At 39.1% G+C, this 19713-nt stretch overlaps 1 protein-coding gene across 1 annotated transcript; it reads right to left on the bottom strand.

Annotated features, from left to right (window-relative positions):
* Nucleotides 1-6638, bottom strand: LOC118494352 (NACHT, LRR and PYD domains-containing protein 1b allele 3-like). Its single transcript, XM_035998201.1, has 2 exons — nucleotides 5444-6638; nucleotides 1-1191 (listed from the first exon to the last, which is right to left on the bottom strand). The coding sequence occupies exon 1, from the start codon at nucleotides 6586-6588 to the stop codon at nucleotides 5866-5868; it is 723 nt and encodes a 240-aa protein (XP_035854094.1). The 5' UTR covers nucleotides 6589-6638; the 3' UTR covers nucleotides 1-1191; nucleotides 5444-5865.
* Between the last annotated feature and the right edge of the window lie 13075 nt (nucleotides 6639-19713).

Below are 19713 nucleotides of genomic sequence, written 5' to 3'. Positions count from 1 at the left end.
AAACATGATTTTGAATTTATATTAACAGAGAGGTTTAATATTAAATAGGCTTTAAATGTTTAGACTGAAATGTAACATAATCATTCATCTAATACACAGTTGTAAGCAAAAATGATAAAATACAAAATATAACCCAAAATCTTACACCAGAATATCTCCTTACATCTCCAGTGTTTTCTGTTAACAAAGACAGACATAAAAGTATGTTGGTAATATCAGTGCTGGAGGGACAATAAGTACATTTACACGTAAAAAAACTACTTCTGATTTACAAGATTAAGACATAAAATGAATTACAAAACATTAAAGCAGTGCATTGTACACAACATTGTTATTTTCCTTGATAAATGAGCTCTTTAGGAATTTATACATCAAATGTCCAGTAGATGGTGATACTTCACCAGTTATAGTTGACTGTTTGGTTCAGGCTGACAGTGTTGATCCTCCAGAGTCAAATTACAGAAGAAGAATAAAAAGGATTACTCACACAATACAATATGGAAGGTAACGACTTTTGGGAAAACAAGTGCTCTAAATCTATACATGCACCTTTTCATAACATCAGTTTCTTTGCAGGTGGAGCCTTAAGAAGTGTAGGATAATGACTTAAATCATTGTGTCTCACAGGATCTGTGTGGTGGAATTACCAGACACCATAGAGACACTGAGTTTACAACACAAAGCAGTCACAAGGAGTCTGGTGGCTTTGAAGAGAACTGGACTATCCATTTAAAGGACTTAAGGAAATGGACATTTACATTTCAATGGCAATTGGACAAACTCTCATCAGCTGAGGAACTTGTTTGATACAATCAGAAGCTCCAGAGGAGCCACCAAATGGAAGTTTTGTGAACAAGAGTTACTTAATCTCCAACATCCTGTAAAATAAAATGGCATCAACAGTTTACAGTAACTCATGTCAGCCAGCAGGTGGCTCTAAACATCCTCACAGTTTCCTCTCATGTTCAGTCTGTAAAAACAGCTCAGGGAGATTCCCCAAAGAAAAAGTAATTCACACAGCATCATCAACAACCGGAAACCCAATTTAACTAACCAGCTGCACTATTAGAGGCCTACTATTTAGCTCTTATATTTTAACATTTGATCAGATACAAATACACTTTTATGAAGAAACTGGGCTATTGTGTTCATGGTCTCTTGCAGAAAATACTCTTAAACTGAATGCATCACCTGTTCATTTAGCTTCAGATCAACCCAAGATGTTCACAGAGAAACGGGTCGGCCTCACAGAGGAACTCAATCATCTCTGAACTAGCAGCTTCACCTTTCTTCCTCACTGTGTCGATAACAAAACGAGCTTTGTCTCTTGTGTTTTTCATCGAGTCCGCTGACTCCCTCTCAGAATCAGCCATCACCTTTTTCTCCAACAGTTTGTCCAGCAGACTTTTGAGAACAGGTCCTGATATCCCATCGATGAAGCTGCTCCGTATCTCAAACAGCCTGTCATTAGGACGGAGATTCACAGCGCTCGGCCCACAGGACCTTCTTACTCCGGTGGTGGAAAGACTAACCTCCCTTTCCCAGACACTGTGGGAGCTGTTGGTGTCCCTCAAAAACAGGTTAATGTCTGTAAGGATTGTTTTTAATCTCACCTGAAATGATGGGAAGAAGTTGTCACAGTTGTCACAGTCAAACTCTGCTTCTGTTGGTTGAACTAGAACTGAGTCGTCTTCAGGACAAGTGGACAGAGTGTATTCCTGCTGTGGGTGCAGTTTACAGTGTGAGGATGTCTCTATGTAGTTCTCATCTGCAAATAACTCCTTCCGAATGCGCAGCACATCCCGGAGAACAATGTTCCTCGGTAGCAACAACACATTGAGGATGGATCTAAGATCAGGATCAGCTGGGGGCCTGTAGAACAGCAGAACCAGCGCTCGGACCAGGTCAGGTGGTGTATCTTCATCCTTGACATTACCGAAACCATAAAACCCTGTGATGTTTATAAAAACATGAGTTTCTGTTATCCTATGAGGGCTGATAAACTCAATGCCCTCATCATTCACATGAGCAACTGACAAGAAATTACATCCACCTGTGGAGCGGATCTCACAGTGTGGGAGATGAAGCTGACACACTGACTGCTGCAGACATTTGATGTCAAACAGGGGTCCTGCAGGCTTCTTGTGATGCTGGGCCAGTAGCTTCTTGTTCCAAGGGACAATCCTGTAAACCACGTCCCCTTCTCCCTCCATGTGGAACACCAGGCCGGTCACACTGCACTGGTACAGGCCTGGGCAGGAGCACTGGAACCTGTAGGTTTCATCGCTTTCATCAGCAGTGATATCAGGTGTAAACTCCTCAAAGCTGGTTTTTAACAGGTAAGCTTTCAGCTCGTGTTAAGGTCTTGTTCTTTTCAGAGGTTCTTTGACTCAGTGAAGGCATGCTGAGAGAACGAGGCAGGCAGCTGGAGTCTCTTCTACTCCAACCAGGATCTGAGGAGAAGATTTGGAGGAGAGAATGGGCTGGCAGGGTGTTTGTGACTGAGTAGTTCACAGCTCTAACAGGTGCCTCCCTTTCCATCGGAGCATCAGTGTCACTTATAGATTTGCTTCCAGGCTGCACAGACGAAAGCTTAAATGCATCTTGGGTGTTGCTTTCTTCAGGAGGGGCAGCAACATTTGTGGCTGAGCTGAGGCCACCATCAGCTTTCAGCTGAGAGGGGGAAGGAGAAGACAAACACAGTGGTACCTCGTCTTCCCTGTCAAGCTGGTATCTAGTATAGATGTGATCACTAGCATTACCCCCATCGCAAACATGCATTGAGTTAAGTAGATTTGGTGTTTCAGAGAGTGGAAAGTCTATGGTGTCAGGTGGAGAACTATCTCTACCTCTGCAAATCCTGCACAGAGCTCTCCTGATACTTCTGGCTGCTCTGCTGAAACATGATTCTTCTCTTTCTCTTCTTTCATGTTTTGCAGCTGACGCCATTTTGCTGCATTCACAAAGGTCACGATCAGAGTCAGTGGAGCTCAATGAGCAACAGAAGCCAGGAGATCTCCGTGCTTGTGTCTGTCAAAAATAGGACTTTCTGGACACTTCGTGAGACCTATGTGTTCATTTTGGTTATTCCTTTTTCCGTGTTTTCTCTTTTGTTTCGACTTCCTTCTTCAGCCACAGATTAACTTCACTTCCCTTTTTTGACATCTAGTAGGCTATTACAAATTTTTTTATTCTAATTGTTCATCAACTATTCTTTTTGGCTCCTCAGTGTTTTACTTGCTCACTTACCCTGAAAAAAGCAGAGCATATTAAATCAAAATCTACCATAAATGTTTGCAGCTCATTTAAATGGACTGTATTATACAGCGCGTTACAATGTTGTCTCTCATTCACTCATTGATACATGGATAGCAGCAGGCTCTGCCCACACACTTTATTTTTCATGCATATTTGCTAATAAACATACATTAGTTCAGTTATGAGTTTTTGTAAATATTACAGATATTCCTACCACCAGATTTATTTTGGATTTATCTGATGAGCTTCACCTTAAGAGTTGAGTCTTCTTGTAAATGTGGAACTACAGACAGGGTGTGTCATCCAACCCCTTGTTTAGTCTCTCCTCTCTACCTTCTCTGGTATTTTATCAGTTAATCACAACCTCTTATCCGATTCTTGCTAGTGCGTAATTTCCACTTGGGAGAGGGGGGACGTGTTCCCCCCCACTTATCAAAACAAAATCCTGTTTGTGTCCCCCCCAACAAAGTGAACAATTTAAATTCTTTAAAAGTATAAAGTTGTTATGGATTTTAAAACACAATTCTACAAGTGTGTTATAAACACAGTTGATTATCAATAATAATAATAATAATATTATATACTTGTGAATGCAGAAAGAAGAGAGAAAACTACAAAATAGTCTAATAGCAACGTGTCAAATAACAACACAGGCACAAATGGAATGAATAACAGATACAAATATATTTAAGTGATACGTATGTAATTGACAAATTCACATTTCATCGCAGCTAAATTAAAACAGACAGGGAGTAAATAAGTTAAACAGATCAAATTACCGTAAGTACTATGCCATGTAGTGTTGTGAAATAACAAAAACCTTTCTTACAGTCACATTTTGACATCTCCTAGCAGGACAAGAGTAATATAATAATAAAGTAGTTGTCCCAGTGAGCCATGCATAACACATAGTACCTGCAGATTGAACATCTAAATCAAAGGCAGCATTGTTGTCACTGGATGTAGTCTATTAAAAATGTTTTTACTTACAACTGCTTTTGACAAATCAAAAATCCCACTGTGAGAAAGGTCTATCCAAAATGATATGTTCACTCATTTGTTCATGCGATCGTCTTTGCCATGTTTGCGCATGTTTCTGTTTAGACTTTAACTGACCAATGGCTTTAACATGAACATGAATTAGGTATATTATATATATATATATATAAATTAAAAAAATAAACCAGATCTTTCAACTGATAAATGAAAATATGCTTGCTAAGACAACATTATACACATTTACAGTCATAACGTCAGAATAAATGACCAGTTCTTCTTACCCGTGTTGTGGCTGGATTAACACACAAGCTGTGTGTTATTACTTGATTCTTCAAACGTTTTATGTTCTAAATATTGCGATGAATGTTGAGCCCTTCTTTATCAAACACGGACGCTCTCTGTCATTGTGTTTCCACACTGATTAAGTTTTGTCTCCACACCCTCCACATTGTGTAACAGGTTTTTCTACCTCTGTTATCTCTATATGTTTCGGGGAAATCAAGTCTCTGCCCGTTCATTTACAATAACCTGACTACTGACACTATTCTGTTTCACAAGTCTAACTCCATCAAAGCTGCCTCTAGTCTAAATGCTCATCTACATCCTGATGCTAGCTCAGTTCTCAATACACACACATGAGATTGGGATCCATCTTTAAGTTTCTTTCTTAGAAAGAAAGCAAAGAAGAGTAGTACACAAAACGTTGAACTATTTAATGTGTTTGAAATTGCAATCAACACAGAAAAACAAAGAAATAATACAGTTTTAAATACTTTGTGTTTAGTTATTTAAAGTTTAAACTGGGTGGATAGTAATTATGACGTGTGAGGGAAAAAGTCTGCTTTTATTTTACTTAAATGATGCTCCAATGTGCTTTGCTAATCCCGAGACTGAAGAGTGACATGACTTAGGTAAGCAGACTCTCCAGTCACATCACCCTTTATTAAAGGGCCAGCAGATATTGTGAGGCTGACAGTTAATCCTCCAGAGTTAAAATACAGGAGAAGGTTTATTCACACAATACAATACGTATGGCAAAGACTTTTGGAAAGTCCTCTAAATCTATACATGCACCTTTTCATAAGCTCTGTATCAAGTGGAGGATAAGAATCAGGATCTGTGGTGGAATTACCAGAGACCATAGAGACACTGAGTTTACAACACACTCTTAAACTGAATGCATCACCTGTTCATTTAGCTTCAGATCAACCCAAGATGTTCACAGAGAAACGGGTCGGCCTCACAGAGGAACTCAATGATCTCTGAACTAGCAGTTTCACCTTTCTTCCTCACTGTGTCGACAACAAAACGAGCTTTGTCTCTTGTGTTTTTCATCGAGTCAACTGACTCCCTCTCAGAATCAGCCATCACCTTTTTCTCCAACAGTTTGTCCAGCAGACTTTTGAGAACAGGTCCTGATATCCCATCGATGAAGCTGCTCCGTATCTCCAACAGCCTGTCATTAGGACGGAGATTCACAGCGCTCGGCCCACAGGACCTTCTTACTCCAGTGGGGGAAAGACTAACCTCCCTTTCCCAGACACTGTGGGAGCTGTTGGTGTCCCTCAAAAACAGCTTAATGTGTTTCATTAGTGTTTCTAAGCTCACCTAGAATGATGGGAAGAAGTTGTCATAGTTGTCACAGTCAAACTCTGCTTCTGTTGGTTGAACTAGAACCGAGTCGTCTTCAGGACAAGTGGACAGAGAGTATTCCTGCTGTGGGTGCAGTTTACAGTGTGGGGATGTCTCTATGTAGTTCTCATCTCCAACTAACTTCTTCCGGATGCGCTGCACATCCTGGAGAACAATGTTCCTCGGTAGCAACAACACATTGAGGAGGGATTCAGGATCAGCTGGGGGCCTGTAGAACAGCAGAACCAGCGCTCGGACCAGGTCAGGTGGTGAATATTCATCCTTGACATTACCGAAACCATAAAACCCTGTGATGTTTATAATAACATGAGTTTCTGTTATCCTATGAGGGCTGATTAACTCAATGCCCTCATCGTTCACATGAGCAACTGACAAGAAATCACATCCACCTGTGGAGCGGATCTCACAGTGTGGGAGATGAAGCTGACACACCGACTGCTGCAGACATTTGATGTCAAACAGGGGTCCTGCAGGCTTCTTGTGATGCTGGGCCAGTAGCTTCTTGTTCCAAGGTACAATCCTGTAAACCACGTCCCCTTCTCCCTCCATGTGGAACACCAGGCCGGTCACACTGCACTGGTACAGGCCTGGGCAGGAGCACTGGAACCTGTAGGTTTCATCGCTTTCATCAGCAGTGATATCAGGTGTAAACTCCTCAAAGCTGGTTTTTAACAGCATGTCAGGTAAACTTTCAGCTCGTGTAAAGGTCTTGTTCTTTTCAGAGGTTATTTGACTTATTTGACTCAGGCAGGCAGCTGGAGTCTCTTCTACTCCAACCAGGATCTGAGGAGAAGATTTGGAGGAGAGAATGGGCTGGCAGGGTGTTTGTGACTGAGTAGTTCACAGCTGTAACAGCTGCCTCCATTTCCATCGAGGTATCACTGTCACTTATAGATTCGCTTCCAGACTGAATAAATGAAAGTTGAAATGCATCTTGTGTTCTGCTTACCTCAGTGCAGACAGTCTTTTTTTATCTTCTGTCTTCTGAAAGTCATGCAATTGGATTTTCTCTTTGGGGCTTTTTTAATCAAAGCAGAATGTCGGTTGGTACCACGGTGATGCAGCCCAACGTAAACGTCTTCTTCTTCTGACGCATTAATGAAAGGAGACTGTCGGGAGGGAGTCACAGTCACAGCTGTCACGTTGCTGTCTTTTGTTCTTCTGGTAGTACATCTAAAGGCTGTTCATGGTCAGAATAGACAGGCAGAGAGTTTTGACCAACCACAGATGGATGGAAAAAGGAAGAAGGTGGAACATTTAAGCTGGAGCTGCCATGTTCTGACATATACATTTTCTGTGACAGATTTCCTGGAGTTAGTTCCAACTGTGATGGACCAAGGAAGTATGGCAAAGGGTTCGTGTCTGGGTCAAGATGGACTGTCGTTGTGGGTACAACTTGATCTCGTTTCTCTCCCACCTCACCTTCAGTTTTGCTGCTGCTTGGTGATTCAATTGATTGGTGGGGTGAAAACAAAATGGGGACACGACGAATTAGAGGTGAACAATGAAATTCCAAAGAGGGAGGAGGGGAGGAAGAAATACTGCAGACATTTTGGCTTTGCATCTTATTCCTCACATTGTCCTCTGAAAACTTCTCATCTTATTTTATCTTATGTTTTTCTGAGATGGAAGTTTGACTTCCTTCATTGAACTTCTCCTCCACCTGTGGTATATCACCTGTCGGTTCACAATTGTCTGCGTTGTACTCCGTAGAGAAGGGCAAGGGAACTTTTGTCTTTTTTCGTTCCATCTTTCAACTTGATTTCACACAGAAACCTTTAAAACATCTTCTTCATGTTGGCTGCTGTTTTTTCTTTCTGGTCCAAGACAGCAATAAAGCAGAGAATAGAAAATGTAAGTCATTTTTACAGTATAAAGTTAGAAAATCTAAAAGTAAATTGTAAACAAACTATTCTGGGGTGGATTGGGTAAGGTAAGTATGCTCCATATAATAGAAATAAGAAACAAAAAAAGAAATATGTAAACAAGGAATAAAATAGAATAGGAATATGTAAACAGAGTAGAAATAATAAAAAGGTATTTAAATGGAAAGTTAAAATATGTGCATTAATCTAAATTGTATAGCAACAACATTTATGTAAAAATAGAGATAATAAATAAGTCAAAATAGGTTACTAGGGCATATACAACAGTGTACATAATCAACCTAAGGGAGGAGCTGAAGAGCTTGATGGCCACAGGCAGTGGTGCATCACAGTGGAATAAGTCTAGCACTTCCTGTATGTCACCACTGTGTCGTGGAGTGGGAGACATTGTCCAAAATGACACATAGTCAGATCTAAAACTGGGACAGAGTGAGGGCTAGCTGTTGGGGCTCCAGCTCTGAATGTTTTCTCAAAAGCCCCAAATCTTATAGGGTTTTAAAATAGCTTCAACTTCGTGTCATTTCCCCTCAGTCTCTCTGACTCAACATGCAAATCAATGGAGTAAAAGCTCTATTACTGGGGGAAATATTGCCTTTCCTTCTATAAACTCTACTCTAGCATAGTATAAAAAAAATAGGTTTCAGGCTAACTTCCTACCCTACCTATGTTATTTATGCAGCCTAACTTAGCTCCATCCCTGATCCAATCAGTAAAGCGGTCACTTATTAAAGAAAAGAAGCAATCTGACAGGTGTAACAAATACAGCGGTCAACTAAATGTAGAAAAGTACAGTAGGAGTAGAAGAATAAACTAGCAGATAGTATTTCGTTCCTCAACATTTTACAGTGTTTAAAGAAATGTACTTAGTGACTCTGGACAACTGATATATAGCCTACAACATACTTTTGTTTACAACATACTTCATCAATCTCGCTATCCGCATCGTTACCGTCTCCAGGAGCGTGGAAGAAAGAGATCCCTGAGGTACAGAACAAGAAAGACACCAAGGAACCAAACAGAGGAGGATTAAAACATTGGCTATTTTAAAAGTAGGTCAAAAAAAACGAGCCGTGGCTTATTCCTCTTTCCGTGTTTTGACTTCCTTCTTCAGCCATAGATGAACTTCACTTACCCTTTGAACTTCCCTTACCCTTTGACATCTAATAGGCTAGTACAGGATTTCTGTTTTTTTTTTTAATTGTTCATCCACTCTATTCTTTTTTACATGATTTCTGTTTTTTTTTTTAATTGTTCATCCACTCTATTCTTTTTGGCTCCTCAGTGTTTCACCTGCTCACATACCCTGGAAAAAAACCAGTGCATATTAAATCAAAATTACCATAAATGTTTGCAGCTCATTTAAATGGACTATTATACAGCGCGTTACAATGTTGTCTCTCATTCACTCATTGATACATGGATAGCAGCAGGCTCTGCCCACACACTTTATTTCTCACACATATTTGCTAATAAACATACATTTGTTCAGTTATGAGTTTTTGTAAATATTACAGATATTCCTACCATCAGTTTTATTTCTGACTTACAAGAGTTGAGTTTTTGTAAATGTGGAACTACAGACAGGGTGCGTCATACTTTGTTGTCTACGTGTTGTCTACGTGTTGTCTATGTGTGGCTACGTGTTGTCTATGTGTTGTTTACGTGTGAGAAATCACGTGTATTTGAGCGTTACACAAAGAGCCCTCCTGTGGAACGTCCCGTGCACAAATAGTCCACTAAACAAAAGAAACTTCTAATGAGCAGGTGTCGCTTGGTAAAAATAAAAATTAAACGCTGCAACAGCAGTAGTTGACTAAATATTTAATGTAGAACTTTATGTGTACCATGAAAACGAGTCAAGTTTAAACCGCAGCATTTTCTGTCAGCAATCTAGGACAAACAGACTATCTGGCTGCTAGTATAATTGTCACGAATCCCCGGCCGTGATACTTGTATGTGAGTGACTGTGTTTGTTTTGTTTGTCTTTATCTGTAGTATGCTTGGTGTGTGTTCTGTCTATTCTGTGTTCGTGCCTCTTCCTCTGTCACTCCCCCGGCGGTCGTTTGCCTGGCCTGGTCCCTTCATACACCTGCACTGAATCCTTTCACCACACCTGTATCTCATCCGCCTGTGAAGGCAGTACTTAAGGGACAGCCAGACATCCAGATAACCCATCCTCCGTCCCTGATCCAAAAGTTCCTAAAGCACTCACTTATCAAGGAGAAGAAGCAATCTGACAGTGGTAACAAATACAGCGGTCAACTAACTGTAAAAAAGTAAAAAGAATAACAGGAGAGGAAAATACTCTGGTTCCTCAACATTTTACAGTGTTCAAAGAAATGTACTTAGTGACTCTTGACAACTGATATATAGCCTACAACTGTTTACAACATACGTACCTCATCAATCTTGTTATCTGCCTCAATGACCGTCTCCGGGAACGTGGAAGAAAGAGATCCCTGAGGTACAGAGCAGGAATGACACCAAGGAACCAAACAGAGGAGGATTAAAACATTGGCTATTTTAAAAGTATCAGATATACTGATGATGCACATTCAGCTCCCTTGAATGATTGTGAACACAGCAAAATAAAAGTTGAAAATTCACCAGTAAACTCACCAGGAAGGAGTCTATATGTGTCATGCCTCTAAGCATGAGTCAGATGAGAGGTTGGGATTTGACCACAAAAGACCAGAGAAGAGAGGGAAGACTGAATGGAAGTGTGACGATACACACTTCCTGAAAGAGGTCCACATTTACCATAAGACTCAACTCTTACTACATGTAATAACCAAACAAGTACGTTCATTAACCAATTTGCCCGAGTGGAAAAATAAAGTGTAGGAGGGGGGGGGTGCAGAGAGCTTGCTGCTATCAGTGTGCCAATTGGGGTATGTGTAAATAAGTCAATTTAAATGAGTAACTGTTATGGTAGATTTTAATTGAATATGCTCTACTTTACTTTACTGGTTATGTGAACGAGTGAAACAATAAGGAGCCAAAAAGAATAACCCTAACCATTGTAGCCTACTATTCTCGGATATTAATAATAAAAAAACAGCTCTGAAACAAACTTGTGTATTCAGGTACAGATCAACACTGTCAGCCTGAACCAAACAGTAAACTATAACTGGTGAAGTGCCGTCATCTACTGGACATTTAATGTATAAGTTCCTAATTTGCTCACTTCTCAAGGAAAGGAAGTCTTCATGTATAATGCACTGCTTCAATCTTTTGTTATTTGAGTTATTTTTTAAAGAAAATATCATACAATTAAAATACCCCAAACCTTTACAGGCCTACTTAAGTACAACAATTGAATACATTTACTTAGTTACTTTCCACCACTGTTGAACCGACGGCATTTCATAAAAGCTATTAAACTATAAATACTAACACCAGCTCAGCCTTTCCTCACGTGATGATGTGATAAACTTCCCAGATAAATGAACTTCCTATAATCCTCCTTTCTAAGTACTACATGTATGATACCTACATGTCTTGAGAAAGGCCCTTGACAGAATCGTTGATGACCATTAAATCAATGTAGAAGTGTTTGTGGGACTTTTCTTTGGAAATGGATCTTTGGGGGAATGAATTCCCTGCACCACAAAAAAGACAAAGCAAGTTGTGTGAGTGTTGCTTTCTACTTATTTGGTTTCAACACTGTAGTATATATATATTTTTTTTAAAAATGTAAATAGTCAACTCATATCCCCTACAGAGGACAACAAGACTAAGACCATGAAGGTGTGTCCCAAATTTAATGTCAATCCATCCAACAGTTGTAGAGATATTTCAATAACAACCCAAAATGACAGAATATTAGCTTGTATTTTCTTGAGGAAAACTGAAGGATCACTGAAGTCATTAGGATGCATCTTTTGGGGAACTTGAATATCTGCATCATGGAAACCCATCTGATAGTTGTCCAGACATCTTACCCAAATATTAACCTCATGGTGGTGCCAGAGTCAAAGTTAAAGGATCAGAAGTCAAGGACCGCCAGCATGGCTCAAAGATCTCACAAAGTAAAAAAAAAAAAACTATATGAATCTATATTAACAGAGAAGTTTAATATTAAATAGGATATAAATGTTCACACTGAAACATTTGGCATCACTCAGGGTAATTTACATCTCAAAGCAAATAGAAATTTCAACAAGTATTCAATTCAATAACATCCTATTCAATGACAACTGAATCCATACCTGCAAACTCAGAAGAGCTGAAAAAGGTGACACATCATCCCCCCCCTCCCGAGAAAATATATATATATATATATATATATATAAAGGAGCATCTTGTTCAATTGTATTTGTCTGTTCAAAAATATAAAACAATAAAAAGTTGATCTACAAAAAAAAGAAAATGTCGGCGACATTAAAGAATGGCTTGTGTATTGCTAAGGCCATAGGGTCAAAATTAAATGATTTATTAAAAATGGAATAACAATAACTTATTTCACCAGTAAATTCCTGTTAAACGACAAAAACAACCACTGGATGGGAAAAGGGTATTTTACAACAACTTTGAATGCAGCACGAGGCTGGCAAGGCGAATTTCCAACCCGTTCTCATTCCGAACTCGTAAAATAAGGACGTTTGGACAGTGGTTGTCAGCGTCTGATGTGACGGAAAAGGCGTCTTTCAGCGTGTTTGTGTAACGCACCGGGGAGAGCAGCAGTTAGAGAGGATTTAGAGAGTAGTATGTAAGGGCAAATTTCCGCATATGGAGGTTGGTTGGGGGGGTGGATGGGTCAAACAAACACAGGACTTTCACCCAGGAGAGCGGGGTTCGCATCCCGCTTGGCACACTTGCTATAGTTGCTTTTTATTTTCCTCCCGCGTGTCACAGAACCATACGCCCACCCACGACCCTTTCCTAAACCCAACCATCCCGTTCTTCGCGCGTGTCACGGAACCGTAAGCCCACCCACGACCTTTTCCTTAACATAACTGCGTCAAAAGGGACGGCAATAGTCCCGACCAAGCGCGTTTACTTATAGCGCTAAAGGAGACTTTTAGCGTCAATAAGAACGACAAAGGCACCTGACCAAGCGTCCGTATTTTACGAGATGAGTGTGAGAACCTGTTGGAATTTCAAGTGAACGCAACATCTGTGTTGTTTTTCAGACAACGGCAGCTACAGACTGTTGGAATCCTCTCCAGTGAAATACAGACACACTTTACACCGTTTAGCTGTCAGCATTTTAACCGTGTTTACTCCAGCTGCTAGCTAACGGTAGGCTAATGTTACCTGCTGTCGAGTGTAGTGTTGACTAGCGTCCCGTGTGGCGATGTTTCAGTTCCCTCTAACGTCCGTTTTCGGAGCATCAGAGAGAAGCGCAGGCATTTAAATGGCAGCTAAATAAGGCACCAAAATCCGCGTTGCTATTCAGTCCGGTAGAGAACGGTCGTTAAGGCACTGGGTCGGACCCCCCCCCAAAAAATAAAAACTCTTCGGATCTACATGATTCACGTGGATGACATTTTCCCATTCAAAATGACGATTTTCGCCAAAAAGCGACTAGTTTGCAGGTATGTGAATCAGTGGTACATTCATCTAAAAATATGAGAATCATTCATTTATACACAGTTGTAGGCTAAAATGATTAAACAAATACAACCCAAGATATTATACCAGTATATCTGCACATATTTCAGTTTTTTTTGTTAACATACACTCACAAAAACATATGCACATATCATTGGTGGAGAGACAATAAGTAGTTTACTTAAGTACTGTCAAAGTTTGAGGTATTTTCATTTTATACTTCTACTTGTATTGTACTTTTTACTCCTCTACATTTATTTGACACATGTATTTGTTACTACTTAATTTCAGATAAGGATTTTACTCATTTAAAAATAACAAATAATTATCAGTGGTTGATAAATGAGCACATTAGGAACTTATAGATCAAATGTCCAGTAGATGGTGATATTTCACCAGTTATAGTTCACTGATTGGTTGAGGCTGTATATGGAATATAAAAGGAAAATAAAAAGTTACGAGTGGAGAAACATTACACACACTTCAAAAATAGTGGGAGCGATAGGCCAACACATTTTGTTTCATGCTATGAATGTCTAGACCAGATTCAGTCTAAATGTTATATTTTTAGTTAGTTGTGATATTTAATATTGGACCATAATGTAATTTTCTATTTACATATTTCAGCAGAAAGACCCCACAATATAAGATATCCTTTCTGTATTTTTAAACGTTTTAAATAGATAAATAGTAATTTATTTTTCTTTAAATGATTTTGGGGGAAACAAGTCAACTTATCACAATGTTAAAGATTACAATTCCCCCATGTTTTACACCTCTAAATCTATACATGCACCTTTTCATAACCTCTGTGTCTGTGACAAGTGTAGGTAAAGGAATTTAAATCACTGTATCTGACAGGATCTGTGTGGTGGAATTACCAGTGTAGTCTATGTCCATCTAGAAGTAAAGTCCACACAACAACTTGTGTAAAAACAGTGGTAAACGATATTGTTGAGATCATTTTCAGAGTGATTTGACTAACAATAGAAACCCTGAAAGCCAATCAAAATCCATCCGAATTGCATGCTAGTTGACATTGCGGAGATTTCATTCATAAAGGACTTGATTTTCCTTCTTGCAATTGTAAAACCAAAAACAAAAAAGTTAACTAATGTAGCACCCAGGAAGGTTGTTTTTGTATTTTTAAACATTAGTATTTTGAAAGTATTTCTAATGTCACAGGAACCATTGAGAGTTAATGTTGTGTTTTGGATATTATTATCATAGTGTCAGTGATGTGTCACTTTCCGAAAGTAAAATAGATCGTATAGGTAAATGATTAATTAGATTGTGAGGAGGACACGCAGTGATAAATGTTTGAGTGACTTTTGAACACACCGCTATTATATTTATTACGAGTACATTGGCATTACTGTATCTTATGGTATCTTTTATAAAACAATTGAGGTCAGTTTAAAGGTCACCTTTATTGATTTATAACAGAAACAGTAAAACAAGTATCAGATGAAATGCCAACGTACTTTGATAATAAAGGATATTGGTAGGGCTTGTTCAAAAGTCATGAATACAGTCAATGTATTGCTGCGCATCCTCACAATTTAATCATGCACACTTATAAACTAATACATTTCTTAAGTACATTAACACAGATGAAAGGTTAACAACGTCCATATCACTTTCAGAAAGTGCTGGCTTGTACTTTTTTACCTAGATGACACGTTGCAGTGTGCTTTACTCCAATCAAAGATGGTAAACACTAAACATTTTTAGTGTTTACCATCCTTTATGTAGTTATAAGTTATAAGTAGTTATATAAGTTATGGAAGATGCTCCAGTCTGTGCTAAGGAAACAGCCTCTGAGTGTTTCCACACTATCCTCAATCCACTGCAGCACTGTTTTATGTTGGGGCTAGCTGGATTGAAACGCTGTTTGTATGTGGGCATGAGATAGACTATAGAGTGGTCAGAGTTGGAGAGAGGAGGAAGAGCTTTGGCTCTGTATTCACTTTTGATGTTCCCAAAACATTTGTCCAGGACCATTTTATTCCTTGTTCCACATTTAACATACTAGTAAACACTGGGTAGGGCTATTACTAGTTTGCACTGATTGAAATCACTGTCACTCAATTAACAAAAGCAGACTTAGTTGACTTTTCAAATGATTTTTAACCGATTAATATTATCAGTTATACCAATAACCTATTATTAAAATAATAGAAATGGATTATGATGATGAAAAGGTAAATAGGCTATACTATCTATTTCTTAACTGCTAATTAATTGGTTGGCCTACCTTTGCTCCAGGAAGTTGCATTTTACAGTAAGATGCTCTTTTTTCTGCTTGCGGAGAGCTACGTGACACATAAGATAGGAGATACGATAAACTTTTATTGTCCCAAAGGAAATTTGTCTTAGGCAAAAAGTGCTGACAACAGCTACATACAAACACATGCATAACTTCAATCAAATCATTCAGTATGTAACAGCAACCCGTTCTCACTCCGAACTCATAAAATACGGACGTTTGGACAGTGGCTGTCAGCGTCTGAAGCAGTGCCGTAGGCAGAAATAGTATTTTGGGCAGGCCAGTACAAAAGTGAGTGGGCCATTTTCAAAAAGACGAAATAAAGGACAAACTGAAAAAAGAGCTACAATTTTACCTTCCAACATATACTGCATTACAACAATAGCAGTACTGTCTCTACAACATGTTCAACCAACAAAACTCAGTCTAAAAAGTTTGTACACAACAATATAGACAAAAACCTGTAGATTTTAACCTATTCAGGCTAAAATATATTTGCACCGGCAGAACCAGCAGCATTGGCTCTGCACAGCACCGTCTTAAAATTAACCCTTTTATTGCACAAAGTGGCAACTAAACATGAACCCAAACAGCAGAGAAGGTGTTTACATACTGCATGACATAGAATAGCCTACATCAGACAGAAATCGCACATATCCTTTGTGCATTCATAAAGCATTGTTGCTTCAGGACTATGGTCAGATCATGAGCAGCAAATGGCCTACCAGCAGTAAAAGAAAATCAAAGAATGAAAACTTTCCAGCCAAGCATTGTTTAAATTATGAAAGATATAATGAAAAGTGGCCAGCAAGGCGGCGAATCTTAGACAGTGTATGGCGTCCACGGCAGTGACAGGATCACAGAAAACTAAAAACTACGTCACTCACAGATAAGTTATCTTCTTATTTAATGTGGGCAAAACACAAACGCGTTTCAGCTAGAAGCCATCATCAGTGTTCACGATTTCTTACTTAACAGGAAGGTTACTAGGTTACTTAAATAATAATGCAAGAAGCATGAAACCCGTTTTACTTAATGTTTCCGCTGTGAGGGCCTCCTCTCTGGCTGATTGGCTGTCAGCTCCGCTGGGGAAATGTCTGCACATGCTGCAGAAAAGCTTGTCCTTATTTAAACTGTATTCCATCCAAGAAAACTGTCCATACCACTTTAAAGAGAAGCCATTGTTGTCGCGGTAACTTTTAACAGTACATTGGTGCATTGTCTAAAAAGCCAGCTAGCTAACGTTAACTGCTCAAGGTAGCCCGGAGAGTCTGCCTGGTGTTACCATAGCAACCAACTACGTTCCGAAGGTGTCCTAATTGTTTGATCCTTATTCTATGGTTCAAACAGTTTAGTTTTAATCAGAAGAGAAGACACATTAAACACACACAACTAGTTATGTTACTATTTCTTTTTTTCTTTTTTCTTTTTTACATACATTTGAATATTTTTAATAACAAAATGTATTTTGATCAAACTTGGCTGGGCAGGCCAGTGAGTGAAGTGGGTGGGCCAGTGCCGCCCTGGCCCATTACTGACTACGCGCCTGGTCTGAAGCGACGAAAAAAGCGCCCTTCAGCGTGTTAGTAGAACGTACCGGGGAGAGCAGCAGCTATACAGGGTTTGAAGATGACGTAGCACTAAGAGCGACAACGGTAGCGAGTAGTATGAAAGGCCGAAAATCCGTATAGGGAGGTTGGTTGGGGGGGTGGATGGGTCAAACATCACAGGACTTTCACCCAGGAGACCGGGGATCGTGTCCCGCGTGTCACGTTTCCTAAACCCGTTCAAAAGTGACGCCAATAGTCCCGACCAAGCATGCATTTAGATATGACGCTAAAGGAGACTTTTATCGTCAATAACAACGACAAAGGCACCTGAACAAGCGTCCGTATTTTACGAGATGGGAGTGAGAATCTGTTGGTAACGGACAGTACATCAGTGGCTCGATTTTAAACAGTTCAGGGGCCTCAGAGTTAGTGATGGTCTCTAAGGCCTCGGACCCCTCCTGAAAAAAAAGTAATTTGTCATAAATCTGAGGTAAAAGTCATTCAGTCCGTTAGCTGTCATGTTCATCTAGAGTGATAATGTGTTTCCTCATAGATTTCATGTTTGTAATGTTCTTCATGCAGTCCCAGAGTCTTTTATTGTCCTTAGAATTGAAGCTCTGCTCAATGGCAGATGTATGTTTCTCCCTCACCTTCTTCAGGGGGTAATTCAGTTCCTTTTGTGCTGTGGCCACACACCCATGGTCCTTGTTTCTAAAAACCAGCTTCTTTATTTTATTGATAAAACAATGCACTGATAATAGCAATAGTATGCTTTTTATGTAGCCTACTCATGCTGGCCCCAGGTGGTGATTACTGTATATATGCTGCATATTTTAATCTGGGTCATTTCACATTAAAAAAAACATCAACTTTATGCACTAATTACAATTTTTTTAAGTGCCCCCAAAATTTTGTGAATGCCTAAAATGCCTTAGACAAAAAAATATACAGACAACTATTATACCCTGGTTCTGTATAATAACCCTCTTTGATTTGGATGTTTAATTAATTTAATTTCAGGTTTATTTAACAGGGACAATGCACAATAATAATACATATAGAAATGTAAAATGTGCCAGAATTAGCCAAAAGGCTATTTTACATCTGCTGTCCCTGGACAGATCATACGTCACACCTAAAAAGACAAAAGGATTATAATAGTACATATAGGTTTAGACCAGTACAAGTAAAATAGACTATAAATGTGAAAAAAATTTTTTAATTAAATTTAAAAAAAAAAATGACAAGATTAGCATATAAACAAGAACAGTTGGTCAATATCAACATCAACACCAACACACACATACACACACAAGCCAAACTGTCAGTTCATGTAACAACAACATCATAGGCATGGCACAAGTGGCACAAACAGGCAGGACAGGAAAGACAAGATAGCAGCAAGATTTAGTGTCTAAATGTAATGTTGACAGTCCTGATTACCTGTTAGCCACTTCTTTAAGTTAAATAAAAAGAAACGTCAGTTTTAAAATTCCTAATGTGAGTTGGAATGAGGTTCCATTCACGAGCAGCCCTGACTGAAAAAGCTGTTTGGCCGAATGCACTTTTCCTCAACGGGACAATGCAGTCACCTCTTGCTGCACTCCTTGTAGATCTCTAAGCGTTTGGTACTGTGTTTACAAACTGGCTCAATACATGAGGAGCCAGTCCATGTAGAATTTTGTACATAAGATAGAGATCTGTAGGCCTATATCTAATCAAATGGGTTTCCTATCAAGTACTTTAAGAGTTTTTTTTTTATATAGGGAGAGTAGTGGTTTGAAAGAAGTATTGCTTGCTTGTGACCAGGTTGTCAAACAGTAGGTGATATGGGATAAAATCGTGCAGATGTTGTTTCTGAACTTATTCCAAATATCCTCCCTCCATTGTTCCTTATGGATCTTTAGTAGTTTTCATTTTATACTGCAAATTAGTCCTGGAAATAAATTGTAAAGAAAATATTGCAGAAACCTCTTTTCACCAAGTGTGTGCTCTTTCGCAGTTAAAGATAAAACAGGTTTTGATGAAGAAATTATGCAGGGTCCCTAAATAGATACGTGTGAAAATATGTGTAGGCACAAATACAAGATATCAGAATCCTGTTTGATCCCACTGTGCTGTGAATAATACATAGATTTTAAGCATTTCTTTTTGGTATTATAGTAGGCAGAGAGCTGTCATGCAATGAGAGGAGTGACATAAATCAAAGTTTCATAGCTGGAAACTTTGGAAGGAAATACATGACCAGCATCCTCTCACTCCCATTATTTATGGTCAGAGAATTACAATAAGTAAATATTAGCATTGATTCATAATATACATTTTTCACAGCAGACATTCAGGCATTTCATAGCAAGAGAAGCACAGGTATCATTAATAACATTAAAAACAACTGCATTTAATGTAGGTGAGCTAGTTTCAGGGTCCTTGTGTTATGCATGCTGGCTGACTGTCACGGCTTACTGGGACACTTGATAGAACTGAGCCATCGCTGATGAAATCCCTTTCTGTTCATTTCTGCTACAATGAGTAAAAATGTTTT

This window comes from Sander lucioperca, chromosome 23, assembly GCF_008315115.2.
Source record: "Sander lucioperca isolate FBNREF2018 chromosome 23, SLUC_FBN_1.2, whole genome shotgun sequence".
Classification (NCBI taxonomy): Eukaryota; Metazoa; Chordata; class Actinopteri; order Perciformes; family Percidae; genus Sander; species Sander lucioperca.
Note: the sequence above shows the minus strand (reverse complement) of the source record. Positions and strands in the feature narration are given on the sequence as shown.

Coding starts and splice junctions, on each gene's coding strand:
- LOC118494352 (XM_035998201.1), bottom strand. CDS start 6,588: ATGCTGTTAAAAACCAGCTTTGAGGAGTTTACACCTGATATCACTGCT.